General features: G+C 45.3%; 1 protein-coding gene across 3 annotated transcripts in view; it reads right to left on the bottom strand.

The window, feature by feature from the left end:
- The window catches only part of FGD1 (FYVE, RhoGEF and PH domain containing 1), a 267,137-nt gene that overhangs the window by 28,661 nt on the left and 219,199 nt on the right, over nt 1-19,277 (bottom strand). For all 3 annotated transcript variants that reach the window (XM_040322864.1, XM_040322866.1, XM_040322865.1), the window contains exons 6-8: nt 18,981-19,129; nt 16,458-16,614; nt 990-1,128 (exon numbers count right to left, since the gene is read on the bottom strand). In XM_040322864.1, coding sequence (XP_040178798.1) covers nt 990-1,128; nt 16,458-16,614; nt 18,981-19,129 — 445 coding nt within the window. The remainder of the gene's footprint in view (nt 1-989; nt 1,129-16,457; nt 16,615-18,980; nt 19,130-19,277) is intronic.

Below are 19,277 nucleotides of genomic sequence, written 5' to 3'. Positions count from 1 at the left end.
GGGGCAGATCCACGTACATCGGCGCATTGTTGCGTCCGGCGTAGCATATCTCTGATACACTACGCCGCCGTAACTTACAGCGTAATTTCCTTATCCAGAAAGAATTTGCGCCGTAAGTTACGGCGGCGTAGTGTAACTTTGGCGGCGTAAGGGCGCGCAATTCAAATGGATGTGATGGGGGCGTGTTTTATGTAAATAGGTCTTGACCCAACGTAAATGACGTTTTTTTTGAACGGCGCATGCGCCGTCCGTGGGGGTATCCCAGTGTGCATGCTCGAAATTAACCCGCAACAAGCCGTGACGTTACGACGTGAACGTCATTCTACGCAAAGCCCTATTCGCGAACGACTTACGCAAACAACGTAAAAAATTCAAAATTCGACGCGGGAACGACGGCCATACTTAACATAGGATACGCCTCATATAGCAGGGGTAACTATACGCTGAAAAAAGCCTTACGGAAACGACGTAAAAAAATGCGCCGGCCGGACGTACGTTCGTGGATCGCCGTATCTAGCTAATTTGCATACTCAACGCGGAAATCGACGGAAATGCCACCTAGCGGCCAGCGTAAATATGCACCTTAGATCCGACGGCGTACTAAGACGTACACCAGTCGGATCTAGCACAGCTTCAGGCGTATCTTGTTTTGTGGATACAAAACAAAGATACGCCGGAGCAAACTAGAAGTTACGCGGCGTATCAATAGATACGCCAGCGTAACTCCTTTGTGGATCTGCCCCGTTGGCTTTAGATACTGTATACTTTACCAAGCAGGTATATCTAATAAAATAGCTACTGCCTGCGAGTTATAAATAGAAAATGTGGAGAAGGTGACCTTTTTGAAAGATAATAACATTTTTTGGTTGGTTGGTCATGTGAAAGAGATTCAGACAGTCGCCAAGCCCTGTCCTACATGATTTGTAATGCAATAATTCTGAACAATACATTATTGCTGCATCATCTTCTCCCCCGACAGCATCACCTACTTTCTGCGTCTCTGCGGTCTCTGGAATCCTCTGGCAGTTTCTGGAGATAATCCTTCAGAAGCAACTCATAACGAGGAATCCGCTGGACAGGCTCCAGCATGTGGTGCTGTAATGTCAGGTTACCGCAGGCCTCCTCCTTCTGAAACACAATGAAAATATCTGCTGAGGAAGGAATGTATAAACACCTGGACTTTAAACATTGTCTACAGCTATGTCTCTCATTATGTGTCCTGCCAAGCTGCTTTACAATAAAATTACAAAACAAAGGGCCAGTGATACATTTGTATACAGAGGAAACGCTAAAGGGGCCCCACTGTGAGGGTTTCAATCTGTGCCCCTTTCTGTCCAACAAAATCACTTATTTCAGTTGCCAATATCACTTAATTAGATGATCATTATGTTGTTGTAAATGTATTTTTTCTTGTTTGTAACAATATTGGCCCTGGTCAATGTTACTTGCATTCTTTTATGTTTATAAACAGATGTTCTGCATATTTTATTTTTTTTACTATCTTTATACAATTTCTATTTTACAAATAAACAACTAAGTGCCCGTTCACACAGGGGCAACACGACTTACAGTGGAGAGCGGCGGAAGGGGGTGGGGGGCCCTCTCCCGCCGCCGATAACGGTGATCTTGCGGCGAATGCGCCGCGGAGACCACCATTATCGTTTACAGGACCGGCCACGAAAAGATGGACATCCCGGTTGTGGCAGCAGCTGCTGCCATTACCGAGATATTCATCTTTAAAATGCCGACCTATATGTACGTGAGCCGGTTCTTAACTGGTTAAGACGGCTCTCATTCACTTCCATGTAATTTCTCATGTCGGGCGACACAAGTCAGATCCCAAGTCGCGGTAATGTGAACGGCACTAAAGCTGAACTACAGGCAGAGATTAAAAAACAAACAACAAAGGCAGTTATGCACTGTCTGGGGGTTATTTACGAAAGACAAATCCACTTTGTACTACAAGTGCAAACTACAAGTGCAAAGTGCACTTGAATTTGCACTAAAAGTTCCCTTGGAAGTGCAGTTGCTGTAGATCCGAGGAGGACATGCAAGGAGATTGAAAACAGAATTTTAGCTTGCACATGACTGGATGAAAAAATCAGCAGAGCTTCCCCTCATTTCAGATCTTCCCCTCAGATTTACAGCGACTGCACTTTCAGTGCAATTTCAACAAGTAAAAACAGGTCAGGGGGTATAATGTCACTGTGTGGGTCACTGAAAGTCTGTAACACAGCGTCATGTCTCAATTTACATAAGGAGTCCCCATTAGAGTCCCTCTTTTTATCATTAGTACATATCAGAGTCCTCCTTTACATCAAGGTCTCTATCAGAGTGCACCCTTTACATATGGGGCCCCATCAGAGTCCCCCCTTACACATAATCAGTAATCCCCATCAGAGTGCCCCCTTACATCAGGTGTCCCCATCAGAGTGCCCCCTTACATCAGGTGTCCCCATCAGAGTGCCCCCTTACATCAGGTGTCCCCATCACAGTGCCCCCTTACATCAGGTGTCCCCATCACAGTGCCCCCTTACATCAGGTGTCCCCATCACAGTGCCCTCTTACATCAGGTGTCCCCATCACAGTGCCCCCTTACATCAGGTGTCCCCATCACAGTGCCCCCTTACATCAGGTGTCCCCATCACAGTGCCCTCTTACATCAGGTGTCCCCATCACAGTGCCCCCTTACATCAGGTGTCCCCATCACAGTGCCCCCTTACATCAGGTGTCCCCATCACAGTGCCCTCTTACATCAGTTGTCCCTATCACAGTGCCCCCTTACATCAGGTGTCCCCATCAGAGTGCCCCCTTACATCAGGTGTCCCCATCACAGTGCCCTCTTACATCAGTTGTCCCTATCACAGTGCCCCCTTACATCAGGTGTCCCCATCACAGTGCCCCCTTACATCAGGTGTACCCATCAGAGTGCCCCCTTACATCAGGTATCCCCATTACAGTGGCCTCTTACATCAGGTGTTCCCATCACAGTGCCCTCTTACATCGGGTGTCAGCATCACAGTCACCTCTTACATCGGGTGTCCCCATCACAGTGCCCTCTTACATCAGGTGTCCCTATCACAGTGCCCCGTTACATCAGGTGTCCCCATCAGAGTGCCCCCTTACATCAGGTGTCCCCATCAGAGTCCCCCCATACAACAGGTGTCCCCATCAGAGTGCCCCCTTACATTGGGTGTCCCCATCACAGTGCCCTCTTACATCAGTTGTCCCTATCACAGTGACCTCTTACATCGGGTGTCCCCATCACAGTGCCCTCTTACATCAGTTGTCCCTATCACAGTGCCCCTTTACATCAGGTGTTCCCATCAGAGTGCCTTCTTACATCACGTGTCCCCATCAGAGTCCCCCCATACAACAGGTGTCCCCATCACAGTGCTCCCTTACATGGATTGTCCCCAATAGTGTGTCCCCTTACATCAACTGTTCGTATCAGACTGGCTCATTGGTTCAATAGATACACTCTGGAGACCTGGGGGGCACAAATAAAATCTGGGGGGTACAGCCCACCTCAGCACCCCCCTCCACCAGATCTTCCCTCTCTTTCCTCTGTCCATCCTCTATTCATAGATCATTTTTCATTAAATCAGAAATTGAAATTATCGTTGTATATCTAATGCCATCAAAAATTCCAGAGTTTCGCAAACCTTATAGGACAGCTGATATGATGCTCTTATGGTTAGTATTAATGCTATTACAACTATAACTTCTACCTACAGCACTGGTGCCTTATAGTGTACTGACTATGCTGACAGCTCTTCTGCTACTTGGCTGTGCTGGCCATGTCACCATCCTGGCTGTGTTGTGTAAATTCCAGGACTGGATGGACAGCTAAAACAGCTTCCATATTTTTATTTCATCTATGTATTTAGCTGCTTGTGTTTTCAAAGCAAACTTTGTAATTAGAAATCCAGGAAATCACTCTGCACTTGCTGACTACTCCTACAAATTATAAATCCAGGACACCATGTCCTAGCATTAAGGGAAAGGGGTGTCTCTACCCTGACACATTCAGCTTTGTGCTTGTAATCTAATATCCCATCCCCAGATGAAGGTCTGTAGACAACAGTGGCTTGTCTGGTCTAATCACAGCATAGTAGTACACTGAAGCCTCGTACACACGCACGGTTTTCTTGGCAAGAAACAGCAAGAAAACTGCTGGCAGAGCTTTCTTGCCGAGTAAACCGTGTGTGTGTACGAGGCTTTGAGGTTTCTCATCAAGAAAACTGCCCAGAATCTCGACGAGAAAAATAGAGAACCTTATTTTCTCGCCGTGAGATTCTCGGCAGTGTTTTCCTGGCGAGAAACCAGAGCGTGTGTATACTTACCTGTCTCCATGGAAACCCGCGCATGCTCGAAATGACATCCTAGCCTATAAGAAGATTTCCAAGACCCTGAAACTGAGCTGCAGCAGTGGCCAAGACCATACAGAGGTGTAACAGGACGGGTTCCACTCAGAACAGGCCTCACCATGGTCCACCAAAGAAGTTGAGGTCACATGCTCAGCATCGTATCCAGAGGTTGTCTTTGGGAAATAGACGTATGAGTCCTGCCAGCATTGCTGCAGAGGTTGAAGGGGTGGGGGGGTCAGCCTGTCAGTGCTCAGACCATACTCCACACACTGCATCAAATTGGTCTGCACGGCTGTCTTCCTAGAAGGAAGCCTCTTCTAAAGATGATGCACAAGAAAGCCCTCAAACAGTTTGATGAAGACAAGCAGACTAAGGACATGGATTACTGGAACCATGTCCTGTGGTCTGATGAGACAAGATAAACTTATTTGGTGTCAGATGGTGTCAGGCATGTGTGGCGCTAACCAGGTGAGGAGGACAAAGACAAGTGTGTCTTGTCTACAGTCAGGCATGTCATGGTCTGGGGCTGCATGAGTGCTGCTGGCACTGGGGAGCTACAGATCATTGAGAGAACCATGAATGCCAACATGTACTGTGACATACTAAAGCAGAACATGATCCCCCTCCCTTCAGAGACTGGACCGCAGGGCAGTATTCCACCATGATAACAAACCCAAACACACCTCCAATATGACCATTGCCTTGTTAAAGAAGCTGAGGGTAAAGGTGATGGACTGGCCAAGCATGTCTCCAGACCTAAACCCTAATGAGCACCTGTGGGGCATCCTCAAATGGAAGGTGGGGGAGCGCAAGGTCTCTAACATCCACCAGCTCTGTGATGTCATCATGGAGGAGTGGAAGAGGACTCCAGTGGCAACCTGTGAAGCTCATGCAAATGATGGGCCAAGCGTCATAGAAGTACTTAAAATGCGCCGTCCCGTGGTCGCATCCCAGTGCGCATGCTCAGAATCACGTCGAAACAACTGCCTGAGATACGTCGGATCACTGCCTACGACGTGAACATAACCTACGCTTAGTCATATTCACGTACAACGTAAACGACAAAAGATACAACGGCTTGTGTTCCCTGGTCCATACCTTTGCATGAGTTACGCCTCCTATATGGGAAAATAACTTTACACCGGACGTACGACTTACGCAAACCGCATATATTATGCGCCGGGCGCAACTATGTTCGTGAATCGGCGTATCTCCCTCATTTGCATATGTGCATAGACAATCAATGGGAGCGGCAAATGCGCCCAGCGTAAATATGCGCCCACGATACGATGGCATAGGAAAGTTACGTCGGTTGGATGAAGCCTATTTTCAGGCGTATCTCAGTTTATGGGCACGGCGCATAGATACGACGGCGCATACTTACACTTACGCGGCGTATCTGGAGATACGTCGGCATAAGTTCTTTGTGAATCCGGGCCATTTTCTGTACTTGCTGAAAATGTTCTTATCGTGAAAAACACAAATTAATGCGGTCATCACAAGGATTAGTAAGCTGCATTTTGTTTTTTAGGCTTTAAGCATCACGTTTCATTAGGTCACGTACTTCATGAGAAGAATTAGTTCTGCTTTGTGTGAAATGTTAAGCTTCAAAGCTTGCAGTTACAGCATTAGCTTTAAACCTCAGTCCCAGCAGGGCCTCCAGTTACCCTAAAGCCATAGGCCTCGTACACACGACCGTTTTCCTCGACAGAATCCATCAAGAAACTTGGTGGAAGAGCTTTTTTGCCGAGGAAAATGTGTATGTTTTTTATCGAGAAAACTGTCATGGAACTCGATGAGAAAAAAAAAGAGAACAACTTCTCTTTTCCCTCGTCAGGAGTCTCAATTTCCTCGTCGTGTTCCTCGACGGGCTGGTTTTTGACGAGAAACACGTTCGTGTGTATGCTTAGAAACCCGCACATGCTCAGAAGGGTGGCGCCAGTGGAATCAAACTTCCCCTTTATAGTGCCGTCGTACGTGTTTTACGCCACCGCGTTTGAGAACGACGAGATTTTGTCTTGACAGTGTGTACACAAAGAAAGCTTGTCAAGATTCTCGACAAGCCTTATGCCGCGTACACACGGTCGTTTTTTTGTGATGAAAAAAAATGAAATTTTTAAAAACGTCATTTAAAATGACCGTGTGTGGGGTAAACGTTGTTTTATGTCTTTTGAAAAACAACAAAAAAAATATTTGATCATGCTTCAATTTTTTATGTCGTTTTTCAAAACGTCGTTTTTTGTGTCATTTAAAATGATAGTGCGTGGGTAAAACGACGTTTAAAACCAAATTTTTTTACCCGCGCATGCTCAGAAGCAAGTTATGACGCGAGCTTGAATGGAACAGAGTGCCGTTGTACGTGCTGAACGTAATCGCACTTTGCTAGAGCATTTTGAAAAAACGATGGTGTGTGGGCAACGTTGTTTTTTAAAATAAAGTTTGAAAAACTTTGTTTTGTTTCATGATAAAAACGTCGTTTTATTTCATCACAAAAAACGACCGTGTGTACGCGGCATTAGAGCCGGTTCACACTGGGGCCGTCTCCCATCCCATTTTATGCTATAGAACAGTTCTAATAGGAGTGACGCAAGTCGCTCCGACTTAGAAAAAGGTTCTTGTACAACTTCGGGGGCGGCTTGTGGCGATTTGCATTGACTTCTATACAGAAGTCATTTTGCTAATCGCCTCTGAAGTCGTCTTCAGGACGCCTTGCGGAGTCGCCCCCAAAGTCGTGCCGCCGCAGTGTGAACCGGCTCTAACAAGGAACTCGTCGAGGAAAACGATGTTTCATTTACAACGAGTTCCTTGGTCGTGTTAGGATGAAGGAAAAAAGCTGGGACAGCCGCACTCCAAAAAAACTCCTCCTTTAATTAAAAATCACAAAATACATGCCACAGCAAAAAACAGCACAACAAAAGAAAAGCTGACGTTTCGCACTATGCCTTAGTGCTTCTTCATAGCTCTCTCATTTCATTTCTTCCTTGGTCGTGTGTACGAGGCCCAACAGTATGCACATTTTCTCTGGCAAAGTACTGTACTACAGTTTCTTACATCACTTGGTGATGATACATTTTATATATATAGACATCTCTGAAATATGCCAAGTAATCTTGGAATGATGGTGTCACTTTTTTTTCCTGCTACAATGTAAATCACAGAGGTAGGTGGCCTCAGCACTCCAGGTATGCTGAAACTACATATCTCATCATTCCTCAGAGTATTGAGAGTCATGCCGCGTACACACGACCGTTTTTCAGGATGTAAAAAATGACATTTTTAATGGTCTAGAAAAAACTAAGTTTTTTTCAACCCGATTATTGTTAAAACGGCCTTGCCCACACACGATCGTGAAAAAAAAAATGCTCTAGCAAAGCGCGGTGACGTACAACACGTACGACGGCACTATAAAGGGGAAGTTCCATGCGGATGGCGCCACCCTTGGGGCTGCTTTTGCTGATTTTGTGTTAGTAAAAGACGATTCGCGCTTTTCTGTCTGTTACAGCATGACGAATGTGCTTACTCCATTACGAACGCTAGTTTTACCAGAACGAGCGCTCCCGTAACTTGCTTCTGAGCATGCGCGTTTTTTTTCACGTCGTTAAAGCCCACACACAACCATTTTTTATGACGTTGAAAACGACAACGTTAAAAATGTTGTGAAAAATTAGAGCATGTTTACATCATTTTTACGTCATTTTTTACAACCCGAAAAAAGGTTGTGTGTACGCGGCATCAGAGTATTGCAATGCCTCCAAGGATTTGTGGTTTTACCTGGAGTGCCAAGGTTGCCTACCCCTGCATATATTGGTAAGGCGGCTAGATTCACAGAGCTAGATTCACAGAGCACTTACGCTTGCGTATCTACAGATACGCAGCGTAAGTGAACAAATGCGCCGTCGTATCTATGCGCCCTATTCTCTTAACTAGACACGCCTGAATTTGGCCTCCATCCGACCGACATAAGTCTCTTACGCCGTCGGATCTTGGGTGCATATTTACGCTGGCCGCTGGGGGCGCTTCCGTTGATTTACGCACAGAATATGTAAATGACCTAGATACGCCTATTCACGAACGTTCTTGTGCCCGTCGCTGTAATCTATGCTGTTTACGTAAGGCGTACGTCTGGAGTACCGTTACCCCTGCTAAAGGAGGCGCAGCCCATGTTAAGGTATGGACGTCAGAACAGCCGTCGAATTTTACGTCGTTTATGTAAGTCGTACGTGAATGGGGATGTGCGTTCACGTCGTTCGCATTGAGCCGTCGTATCTTAGGGAGTATATGCGACGTGATTCTGAGCATGCGTGCGCATGCGCCGTTCAATCGGACCTTCATTTACATGGGGTCACGGCTAATTTAAATGAAGCACGCCCACTACCTGCCTACTTTGAATTAGGTGGGCTTACGCCGAGCATATTACGCTACGCCGCCGCAACGTACGGGGCGAGTGCTTTGTGAATACTGCTTTGGGCTCTCTGCGCGCCGTCGGCGTAGCGTATATTCGATACGCTACGTCAGGAAAACTATGCGCCCAGCTACATGAATCTAGCTCTACGTCTCCACAGCTGGGTGTGCACTGCACATCCGCGAGCTGCGCTACGCCTCCTTAGAGGGGTTGTTAAGGTAAAAAAATGTTTTTCCTAAATAGTTTCCTTTACCTCAGTGCAGTCCTCCTTCACTTACCTCATCCTTCCATTTTGCTTTTAAATGTCCTTATTTCTTCTGAGAAATCCTCACTTCCTGTTCTTCTGTCTGTAACTCCACACAGTAATGCAAGGCTTTCTCCCTGGTGTGGAGTATCGTGCTCGCCCCCTCCTTTGGACTACAGAAGAGTCAGGACGCCCACTAACACACAGCTCCTTTCTCTATCTGTAACGTAGAGAGCGTCCTGACTCTCCTATAGTCCAAGGGAGGGGGCGAGTACGACACTCCACACCAGGGAGAAAGCCTCGCATTACTGTTTGTAGTTACAGACAGAAGAACAGGAAGTGGGGATTTCTCAGAAGAAATAAGGAAATTTAAAAACAAAATGGAAGGATGAGGTAAGTGAAGGAGGACTGCACTAAGGTGAAGGAAGCTATTTAGGAAAAAACATTTACCTTTACAACCCCTTTAATGGTTGGGCAATCTTCTGGGACTCGTGACGTGTCCCAGAAGATTGCAGAGAGGAGAACTTCCGTTCGAGACGCCTAGGTGGCTCCAGCAGAAGTGGGAGCAGGTACCTGTCAAAACTAGATACCCACTTGCCACCCCCAAAAAAAAACCATGCCAAATGTGGCATAGGAAGAATAGGAGGGGGTGGAAAGTTTAAAGTGGAACTTCCCCTTTTGGGTGGAGCTCCGCTTTAAGTAGTCTAGCTGTCCCTAGGCATGGGTCACATGCGCCCCTAAACTTGGAATTATCAGGTTTTTCTAACGGCACCTATTGATAAATAGCAAGGGAGCAAAGTGAAGGTAGGTACAGTAAAACCTTGGTTTGAGAGTAACTTGAGAGCGTTTTGCAACACAAGCTACATTTTTAAATTAAATTTGACTTGATATACAAGGGATGTCTTGATATACAAGTAGTGTCATGTCACAACTGAGTATAAAAGAGAAGAGAGGCGCCTCTAAGTGTAGTAATATGGTTACAGTTAATGAAGGTACAACATTTAGCAACTCACATGGTTGATGATTAAAACAGACACATCTAAATATGCAGGTATCTGGGGTAAAGCTGTCCACATAGACCATTCTCCTCACCGCCATCAACGTCATCCCTTCCACACTGCGCTCCACAAGTGCTTCAAGCCTCGCTTTCAGATCGCTCTACTGCAGGGTAGTCTTCCCAGGTCACGATTGCAGACTGACAGCGGTGAGAGCCAGCAGTGAGGACAGTCTATGGCCCAGATTCTCAAAGGCCTTACGATGTACGCCGTCGTAAGTCCTAATCTGACCCGTCGTATCTATGCGACTGATTCTTAGAATCAGTTACGCATAGATATCCATTAGATCCGACAGGCGTAAGTCTTTTACGTCGTCGGATCTTAACTGCATTTTTTTTTTGACTGCTAGGTGGCGCTTCCGTCGAATTCCGCGTCGAGTATGCAAATTAGCTAGATACGCGAATTCCCGAACGTACGCGCGGCCGACGCAGTAAAGTTACGTCGTTTACGTTAGGCTTTTCCTGGCGTAAAGTTGCCCCTGCTTTATGTGGCGCAGCCAATGTTAAGTATGGCCGTCGTTCCCGCGTCGAAATTTGAAAAAGTTACGTTGTTTGCGTAAGTCGTCCGTGAATGGGACTGGACGTCATTTACGTTCACGTCGAAACCAATTACGTCCTTGCGGCGTACTTTGGAGCAATGCACACTGGGAAATTCCACGGACGGCGCATGCGCCGTTCCGCAAAAACGTCAATCACGTCGGGTCACAGTAGTTTTGCATAAAACACGCTCCCCCTGATCCAAATTTGAATTAGGCGGGCTTACGCCGGCCGATTTACGCTACGCCGCCGCAACTTACGGAGCAAGTGCTTTGAGAATACAGCACTTGCTCGTGTAAGTTGCGGAGGCGTAATGTAAATCAGATACGTTACGCCCGCACAATTTTACGCGGCTCTACGTGAATCCGGGCCTCTGTGTACAGTTTTACCCCGGATGCCTCCATACTTAGATGTGCCTCTTTTAATCATCAACCATGCGAGTTGCTAAATGTTGTATCTTCATTAAATGTAACCATATTGCTACACTTAGAGGCGCCTCTCTTCTCTTTTATACTCTGGAGCTCCTGCTGGATTTTGCTTCTAATCCCCTTGTGGAGGCTTCCATGTGTGGATGGACATTTTATGGTTGCACAACTAATCACATTGCTCTAATCTATTTATATGGACTATAAACTGAAACTTATGAATAAATTATTGTGGAACAAATCATCTGAGTTTCCATTATTTCTTATGGTGAAATTCGCTTTGATATAAGAGTGCTTTGGATTCCAAGCATGTTTCCCGGAACGAATTATGCTCACAATCCAAGGTTTTAGGCCCCTTTCACACGGACGGCTGTTTTGCCGCAGTTAAAAGCATGTAAATGTTCTGTGAAATTCAAGGCTCCAGGCACTGCGGATAGCTGCATTTGTACATTGCGACTACCTGCGTTTACGTGCGGTTACATACGGCCGCGTTTAGCTGCGGTAGTCATTCCCATAGCAACCCTTTTTATTTTATTTCCCAGGTATACCTACTGATTATGATGTGCTTCCTGTTCTTTTTTTTTCTTACGCTGCTATCCGCAGTTGACACAAAAGACTGCGATTACCTGCGGTTATGTGCATATGGCTGCGCTAAATCGCACCTGGACGCATTCAATTCTATTTTTTCTATTCGCACCAAACTGCATGTAACGGAATCGCAGCTAAACGATGTGTGTGAATGGGGCCATAGGAAAACATTGTGTGCTTTTAGCTGCGGTATAAAACTAGAAAATACGCAGCCAAAAGCACCATTCTATCCGTCCGTGTGAAAGGGGCCTTACTGTATATGCTGCTGCAGCGACCAGCACTGTGGCTTTGCGCGCGTGCCCGCCGAATCACTGAGATGCCGATGCGCGTGCCTGGCGGCCGCGATGTCCGCCAGACACCCGTGATCGGCGGTTACAGAGACAAGAACGTGGATCTGTGTGTGTAAACACAGAGATCCATGTCCTGTCAGAGAGAGGAGAGAGATCTGTGTCCCTTGTACATAGGGACACAGATCGATCACCTCCCCCAGTCAGTCCCCCTCCACACACAGTTAGAACACTATGCAGGGTACACATTTAACCCCTCCCTCACCCCCTGGTGTTAACCCCTTCAATGCCAGTCACATTTATACAGTAATTAGTGCATATTTATAGCACTGATCGCAGCATAAATGTGAATGGTGCCAAAAATGTGTCAAAAGTGTCCGATGTGTCCGCCATAATGTCGCAGTCCCAATAAAAAAATCGCAGATCGCCGCAATTACTAGTAAAAAAAAAAAAATAATAATAATAATAATTGCGTCCCCTATTTTGTAGGCGCTATAACTTTTGCACAAACCAGTCGCTTATTGCGTTTTTTTTTACCAAACATATGTAGAATCCGTATCGGACTGAGAAAATAAAAAAAATAAAAAAAATTGGATATTTATTATAGCAACCAGTAAAAAATATTATTATTTTTTTCTAAATTGTCGCACTTTTTTGGTTTATAGCGCAAAAAATAAAAACCGCAGAGGTGATCAAATACCACCAAAAGAAAGCTCTATTTGTGGGAAAAAAAGGACGTCAATTTTGTTTTGGAGCCACATCGCACGACCGCGCAATTGTCAGTTAAAGCGACGCAGTGCCGGAAGCTGAAATTTCACCTGGGCAGGAGGGGGTATATGTGCCCGGTAAGCAAGTGGTTAAAGACTTCTTTCCAGCATGGCCCCTCTGAATGCGACTTGCCTGCTTTATAGCCAGCAAAGGTGAGATATTTCATATGAGCTATGGACGAGAAAACGGCATCACACCCTTAGCGACACTGACATTTCGTTTTTTGCATAATCCAGAACTGTAAACTTCAATGCCGCGTCAGTTACTGCGGTTTAACGATCTCGCTGGAATTCAGCCCCACCTATCTCTGTGTCTGAAACCAGCGCACACAGCTCTCACCCTCTAATTAAGCTAAACACAGGTAATGTTTAATTGATCAGCCTGTAACATTTCTGCAGACAGTTGCACAGTATGGAGCTGACTGATTACTGGTCTGCTAAGGAAATCTATCCCTGGGCGATTGAGTTATATGGGTTAAGAGGAAGTTCAGAAACTCAGTTCCTTTACTGCGGAGCCAGAAATTCCTTTTCCATCTCCAATCTCAGCATCTGGTAATTATTGGTCATAAAAATAAATAGGAAAAAAAAAACTACCTAGAGTCTGAGCCATTTTAACCCCCATTGGGGCAAAGCTCTGATTGCTAGAATTAAAGGTATATTCCACTTCCTTAAAGAGGAACTAAACTCTCTCAATCAACATGAACTATTTATAATATTTATGCTGCTAGTATTAGTAATTAGATATGAAGGTACCGTATTTATCTGCCTATAGCGCGCACCGGCGTGCACCCCTAATCTAGACGTGAAATTCCTGGAAACATTTTTTTTATTACTTACAGTTTTGGTGTCTTGCCCGGCGTCCATCGGCGGCCTTGTCCGGTCCGCCGTCCGTCTGCGGCCTTCGTGGTGTCCTCCCCGCTTCTCCCACGCTGTCTCTGAGCCGATCCCCGCTTCCCGCGCTGTGTTTGAACGCCGCTGCAGACATATACCGAGTGCAGTACACTCGGGCACGCTCGGCCACGCTCGGCTCCTCTCGCATAATCACGAGGGGAGCCGAGCCTGGCCGAGTGTACTGCGCTCGATATATGTCGGCGGTGGCGTTCAAACACAGCGCGGGAAGCGAGTATCGGCGTATATCGCACCCATGATTTTGCCCTGATTTTAAGGGCAAAAAAGTGCGCGGTATACGCCGATAATACGGTATATTATATTTACTTGTTTTAAACTTTTTTATTATTTCTTCAGTTGCTTCCTATTTTCTGGCCCAGGACAAAATGATACGCCCCATGAGTTATCATGGGCATTTTTTTTTCCTTTCATTTGGAGGAGGGGCTTTCTCAGTTAGGCACACCCTCCTGTCTGCATGACTGAGCTAAGGTCAGATGGATTCCAGGAAGTAAATGCTACATGGATCATCTGTATTTTTACTCAGGTTGGCTCTGGCGAGAAATGCTAGGGGAGTGTTTTTCAAAATTATTTCTCGTCAAAAAATAAAAAGGATGGGTGAGTTTGCTGTGAATATTAAAAATGAGTTAAAAGAGAAGTATGGGAATGCTTTTTATTTTAGAATCATACTTACCTAGGTGGATGCAGCATCGATCCAATGCTGCACCTGTCCCCACGCCAGCTCTAAGGCTGAGAACCCGAGTGATCAAACACCGCCAATCGCTCGGTTCTCAGAGCTCCCTAGGCAGAGAGCTGGTGACTGTCAGTCACCGCTCTCTGCTCTGCCCCTCCAGCACTCACTGAAGCGCTGAGATGTGGGGGGTGGCAGGAGCGGTTGGCTCAGACTCTCAGCGGTTCGCTGAGAGGCTGAGTCGAGTGCCAGTCTAGGCATGTGGGCAGATCCCGACCATATTGTCTCCTGAAAACGGGTCATAGGAGTGCAGAACGAACTGCACTCCTGTGATCCACAGGAGAAGTACAGCCATGCCCTTTATATTCAAGGGAAACCAAAACCAAATGGACCTTTATTTTAATTTGGGGCGAAACCTCCTTTTGAAATGGAATTATGACAATCAAATCAGCAGCAGAACTGGCACCCATTTGTATGTTTGTTATTTGAGTTGCTTCTGGGTATCTATTGAGAGAAGCCTGGGTGACTGACCGCTGCCCTACCACAGTCAGTGAGCTTGTTTGAAGACTTCCTTATGTAGCACCCTTTTAGTTGGGTTGCTAATAGCTTTAGGTAAATTTAGTTTTTGGTCCAGAGGAGCAGGTTTGATTGTTTTTTTGACTATTCTAGGGTCTTCTGGCTTCAGGCTACTTCCCTCTTTTCCCTGTGACCTCCCTGGCTGACGTATTCCAGTAGGTTCTGGAATATAGTGGGCTGGAAAAGGCAGACCCTGGGCTAAATATTCATGTAGCCTCAGCCAATTCCTGATCAAGTGGGTGACAAGTAGGTGGCTGAGGTGCACATAAATAGTCTGGGCCCTAGAGCAGCAGGGTCCTTTGCCCTGGTGGAGAGAGACCCAGCATGAAGGGACTATCTGCCCTCCTGGGTCATCTAGTTGGAATCTGCAGGAGGTTCCTCACGGTCCCAGCTTGTGGGGGGGGGGGGGACTGCTGAAGCAACAGTCTGTAGTAAAGTCTCCTGAGGATCTGACCGGGAGGCTCGTGGTGTATTTGGCTGATACTGGAAGCAGTGTATCTGGCTGATACTGGAAGGAGGCATCCATGTATACAGGGACACAGAGAGTAAAGGCCTGAGTGAGATCCGGGAGTGACTGTTGTCGTTTTGTTCTCTTTTGTGAAAGATTGTTCCAGATTTACTGGCTCAGGGCTGTTTCCACATTGGTATTTCCTTGAATCTGTATGTCCATCATTTCTTATGCTAGAGGTCTACCCTGAAGAGGTTAATCTCTGCTAGAGAGTGTCCTCAGTTAAAGTTACACTAGTTCTGTAGAATCCGAAGGTTCAACCAATTCCACATCCAAGTTCTTTAAACAATAAACCCAAAAAAATAAACTTCTGCCTGGTTATTGTGTGCACCTGGGACAAACAGTGAGATGGGCTTAGGGTCTGCGCTACACTTGCATTCATACAACTGGAAAAAGCATTGATATCCCAGCACCTCTTAAATGTGTTTTTCTGGAATTTTAGCCAATTCACAGCAGATTTCCTCTTATTACTGCACTGTGATTGCCCATGTGGCTATAGCAGGCACACCTTTCCACATGCAGCTGGGGCCCCTGGGCAGTGACCAGGTGTGCCTTCTCATTAAGACAGCCCTGATCACAGTAAGGCTGGGTTCACACTACGGTTTTCCCGTCCGTCAGCCGCATACGATTTATATGAAAAAACGTATGCGGCTGAAACGGACGGGAACGTATGGCACCGCACATATGTGCGTTTTCCATTAACATTAATGTTAAAGGAAAACGTATGCGGTTGCCATACTGTTTTAAAAACGACCGCAAAACCGTGGTTGAACACGGTTTTGCGTACGTTTAAAAAACGTTTTGCCAGCAAATCGTACGCACCCGGATGCATCCGAGTGCATACGATTTGCAATGCATTGTCTATCTCTACGTTTTCCCGTCCGGGCCCGTACGTTTTCAATACTGAAATCGTATGCGGCTGACGGACGGGAAAACCGTAGTGTGAACCCAGCCTCACAGTTGGCTGGCGTCAGCTGCCTCAGCTAGTTGGCTTTAGTTGATCAACCCATCTATGGAAACTGCTTGGGTTCAGTGCCAGGATTCTGCTGACAACTGAAGATAACAGGCTGAAGCATAGTTGTACCTTTTCTGGTCAAAGAAGAGTTCTGGGAAGACTTCTTACCTGCACCTCCTGAATGATGCTCTTGAACTGGGACGATCGCTCTGTCCATGTGTTCACAAGCTCCATGGCTCTGTCAAAGTTTTTCACATACTCGCCATACATCTTGAGGAAGGGAGCTAGCTTTTGCAGGATGTCCCCAATCCGAGGATTGGAATCCCTGAAGGGATAAAACAAGGTATTTATTCAAATATAATATCGCAGTACAACTGTCTCTCCTACAGAAACCACCATTTATTACACAGTGCTATAATTGAAAAGCAAAAAACAAAAATCAATCTGCGCTATCGTGGTGGTGAGCAGCTACACACAATCCAGTGAATAAAGGAAAGCAACAAAACAAAATACAAAAAATGTAGCGCTAATAAATGATGAACAGACACTAATTGTCTATATCGGACACCAATTGAAACGGTTTAAGCAAATATAAGTCCGTGAGGTTCTCATAAACCCAATAAATAAATGAATAAACTGATGAATGATGGAAAGAGAGAGACACTAATGGCCTAAATCCAACATCGAAAATAAAGTGTGCAGAAATAAAAGTCCATATGAATAAACGTGAACTTGATAGGTGAGTGAAACAATTCCAACAGTAGTTATTGTGAACCCACGGTGATTCTTATTGAACTAAACATATAGTGATAATACCCGCCACCAGAGGGGGAGGCTTACCAGATGGATTGAACCCAAGTGAGCATACGTTGAAAGGGTCAATATTGACAAAATTAACACTGCTTCCACCTTTGTAGCCAAATTGGGATAACGCTCACTTGTTACATGCCCCCATTCACATATTAAAAAATTGCAGCTCACCTTTTTTAGATGCTCTATTCTGGACCCTCTAGGAAAAATCCTACATAATTCTCTTTGTTTATGAGGGGGCTGGACATCTGTGTTTGCCATAATTAACCCTGTCTGTACTGTGCAGGCAGATATTAATTTTCAATTGTAACTAGAATTGAACAGTTTCTGTCCTAACTAAAACCCTGTACACAAAAAAAAACAAAAAAACGAGCTAGCCAGGCCACATGATATTGGCATCACACATGTGGACATGTATACAGGATGAAGTGGAAATCTTCTCCTACCTAAACTCTTAGCACTAGAGAAACTGTGCAGTTTATCACTGACAGTGGTATACAGATCAGCCAAAAAGGTATATAGTGGCAATATTTTAATAAAAAAAAAGATGATTTTTAAGCTGTGGGCACTGTGAGGAGGCAGGTGAATTATTTTCATATTACTGGGTTTAGTGACACTCTAAAGCAGGGGGCTCAAAGTGGCGGCCCTCCAGCTGTTTGCGAAACTACAAGTCCCATCATGCCTCTGACTGTGGGAATCATGCTTGTAACTGTCAGTCTTGCAATGCCTCATGGGACTTGTAGTATCACAACAGCTGGAGGGCTGCCACTTTGAGACCCCGGCTTTAAAGGAACTGTCGTCTGATGTCACAGAGTCGGTCCAGACTCTAGAGGGATCTGTCGGGATCCTCCTAGATGCCTGACCAGCAGCTGGCTTAGCTTCTTAGCATGCTGCTGTGAGCCTGAACCAGCCGCTCCCGCCCCCTCCTCAGTCACTGACTCTGCTCACTGCCGACCGGGAACTGAGCGATCAGTGGTCTTTGATCACTTGGTTCTTCACGATCTTATAGGCGGCGGGGGGGGGGGGTCAGATGCAGCATCAAATCGATGCTGCATCCATCTAGGTGAGTATGTAAGTTTGTTTTTTCCCAAACCCATGCTTCTGATAACACGAATGGCTCATGCTATCATCGTGTGATCCTTGAGACAAAACAATTAGTGGTATGGCAATAATGGTAGAAGCTAGCACTATAGCAGTGAGGCCCCATTATGGTTCTAATATGTCCTGTAAGAACCAGGAGGCTCATTAATCTTTCCCTCTTTAAGGCAAAACATCAATGTGCGCCACTTTCAGCTGGAAATAAAGAGTAAAAAATCTTTAATCCCAAATAATATGTGGCTGGTAGATGCCAACGCATTAAAAACATTTACTCCAAATATATCAGAAACTCCACTGATGAGATCTCTAAGCTGGAGTAGCCAACTTCTACCATCTGTCTGAAAACATTATGAAGGATTTATTCTCTTTATTGGGGATTTATACACATTTATATTTAAAAATAATAAAATATATTATAATAAATAAATAGATGCACTCCACTGGATTATTTTTGTGCATGCTTTATATAGACTGCATCTTATTTAGAGTATGCAGTGGCTACACAGTATATATAGCAAATATTACAGTGATTGTAGATGGAGTCTACTCTCGCTGCTACTGGAATATGTGAAAAGCTGAAGAGTCAAATACTCTTGCAAGGAGATTTTGTCCATGAAGTCTAAGAGAAATTTAAGAAATATAAAATAGCTAGTGCTCACCCCTAGCTAAAATATCAATGTTGGGTGGACTGGTTGAGTAAAAGTCCTGTTAAATTGGCTGTTCATTGAAGCCTATACATTGAAAGGTCACACCATTGTGTGTATGCAGCTTTATAAAGCTTACCACTCTTGCATGCGCTTTTCCAGCTCTGGCAGGAGGAACTGTTGATGGAAGCAATATATGGAACAGATGTTGGAGAAAATTCCCATAACTACTTCAATAGGGAAAGAGCCTTTTGTTCCAGCTTCCTCTATGAGCCGAGCACAGAACACCTGCGAAATGAAAAAAGATGTGTGTAAAAATTCATACTGGCATTGAGGTCGTTTCAATGTTGTTGGGATTTAAATGTGAAAGAGATCATCTTGACTTGACGTAAGTTATCTTGTCAATTTGTAGTAATATTTAGGCAACTTTGTTCTT

The sequence above is a fragment of the Rana temporaria genome, chromosome 9 (genome assembly GCF_905171775.1).
Source record: "Rana temporaria chromosome 9, aRanTem1.1, whole genome shotgun sequence".
Taxonomy (NCBI): domain Eukaryota; kingdom Metazoa; phylum Chordata; class Amphibia; order Anura; family Ranidae; genus Rana; species Rana temporaria.
Note: the sequence above shows the minus strand (reverse complement) of the source record. Positions and strands in the feature narration are given on the sequence as shown.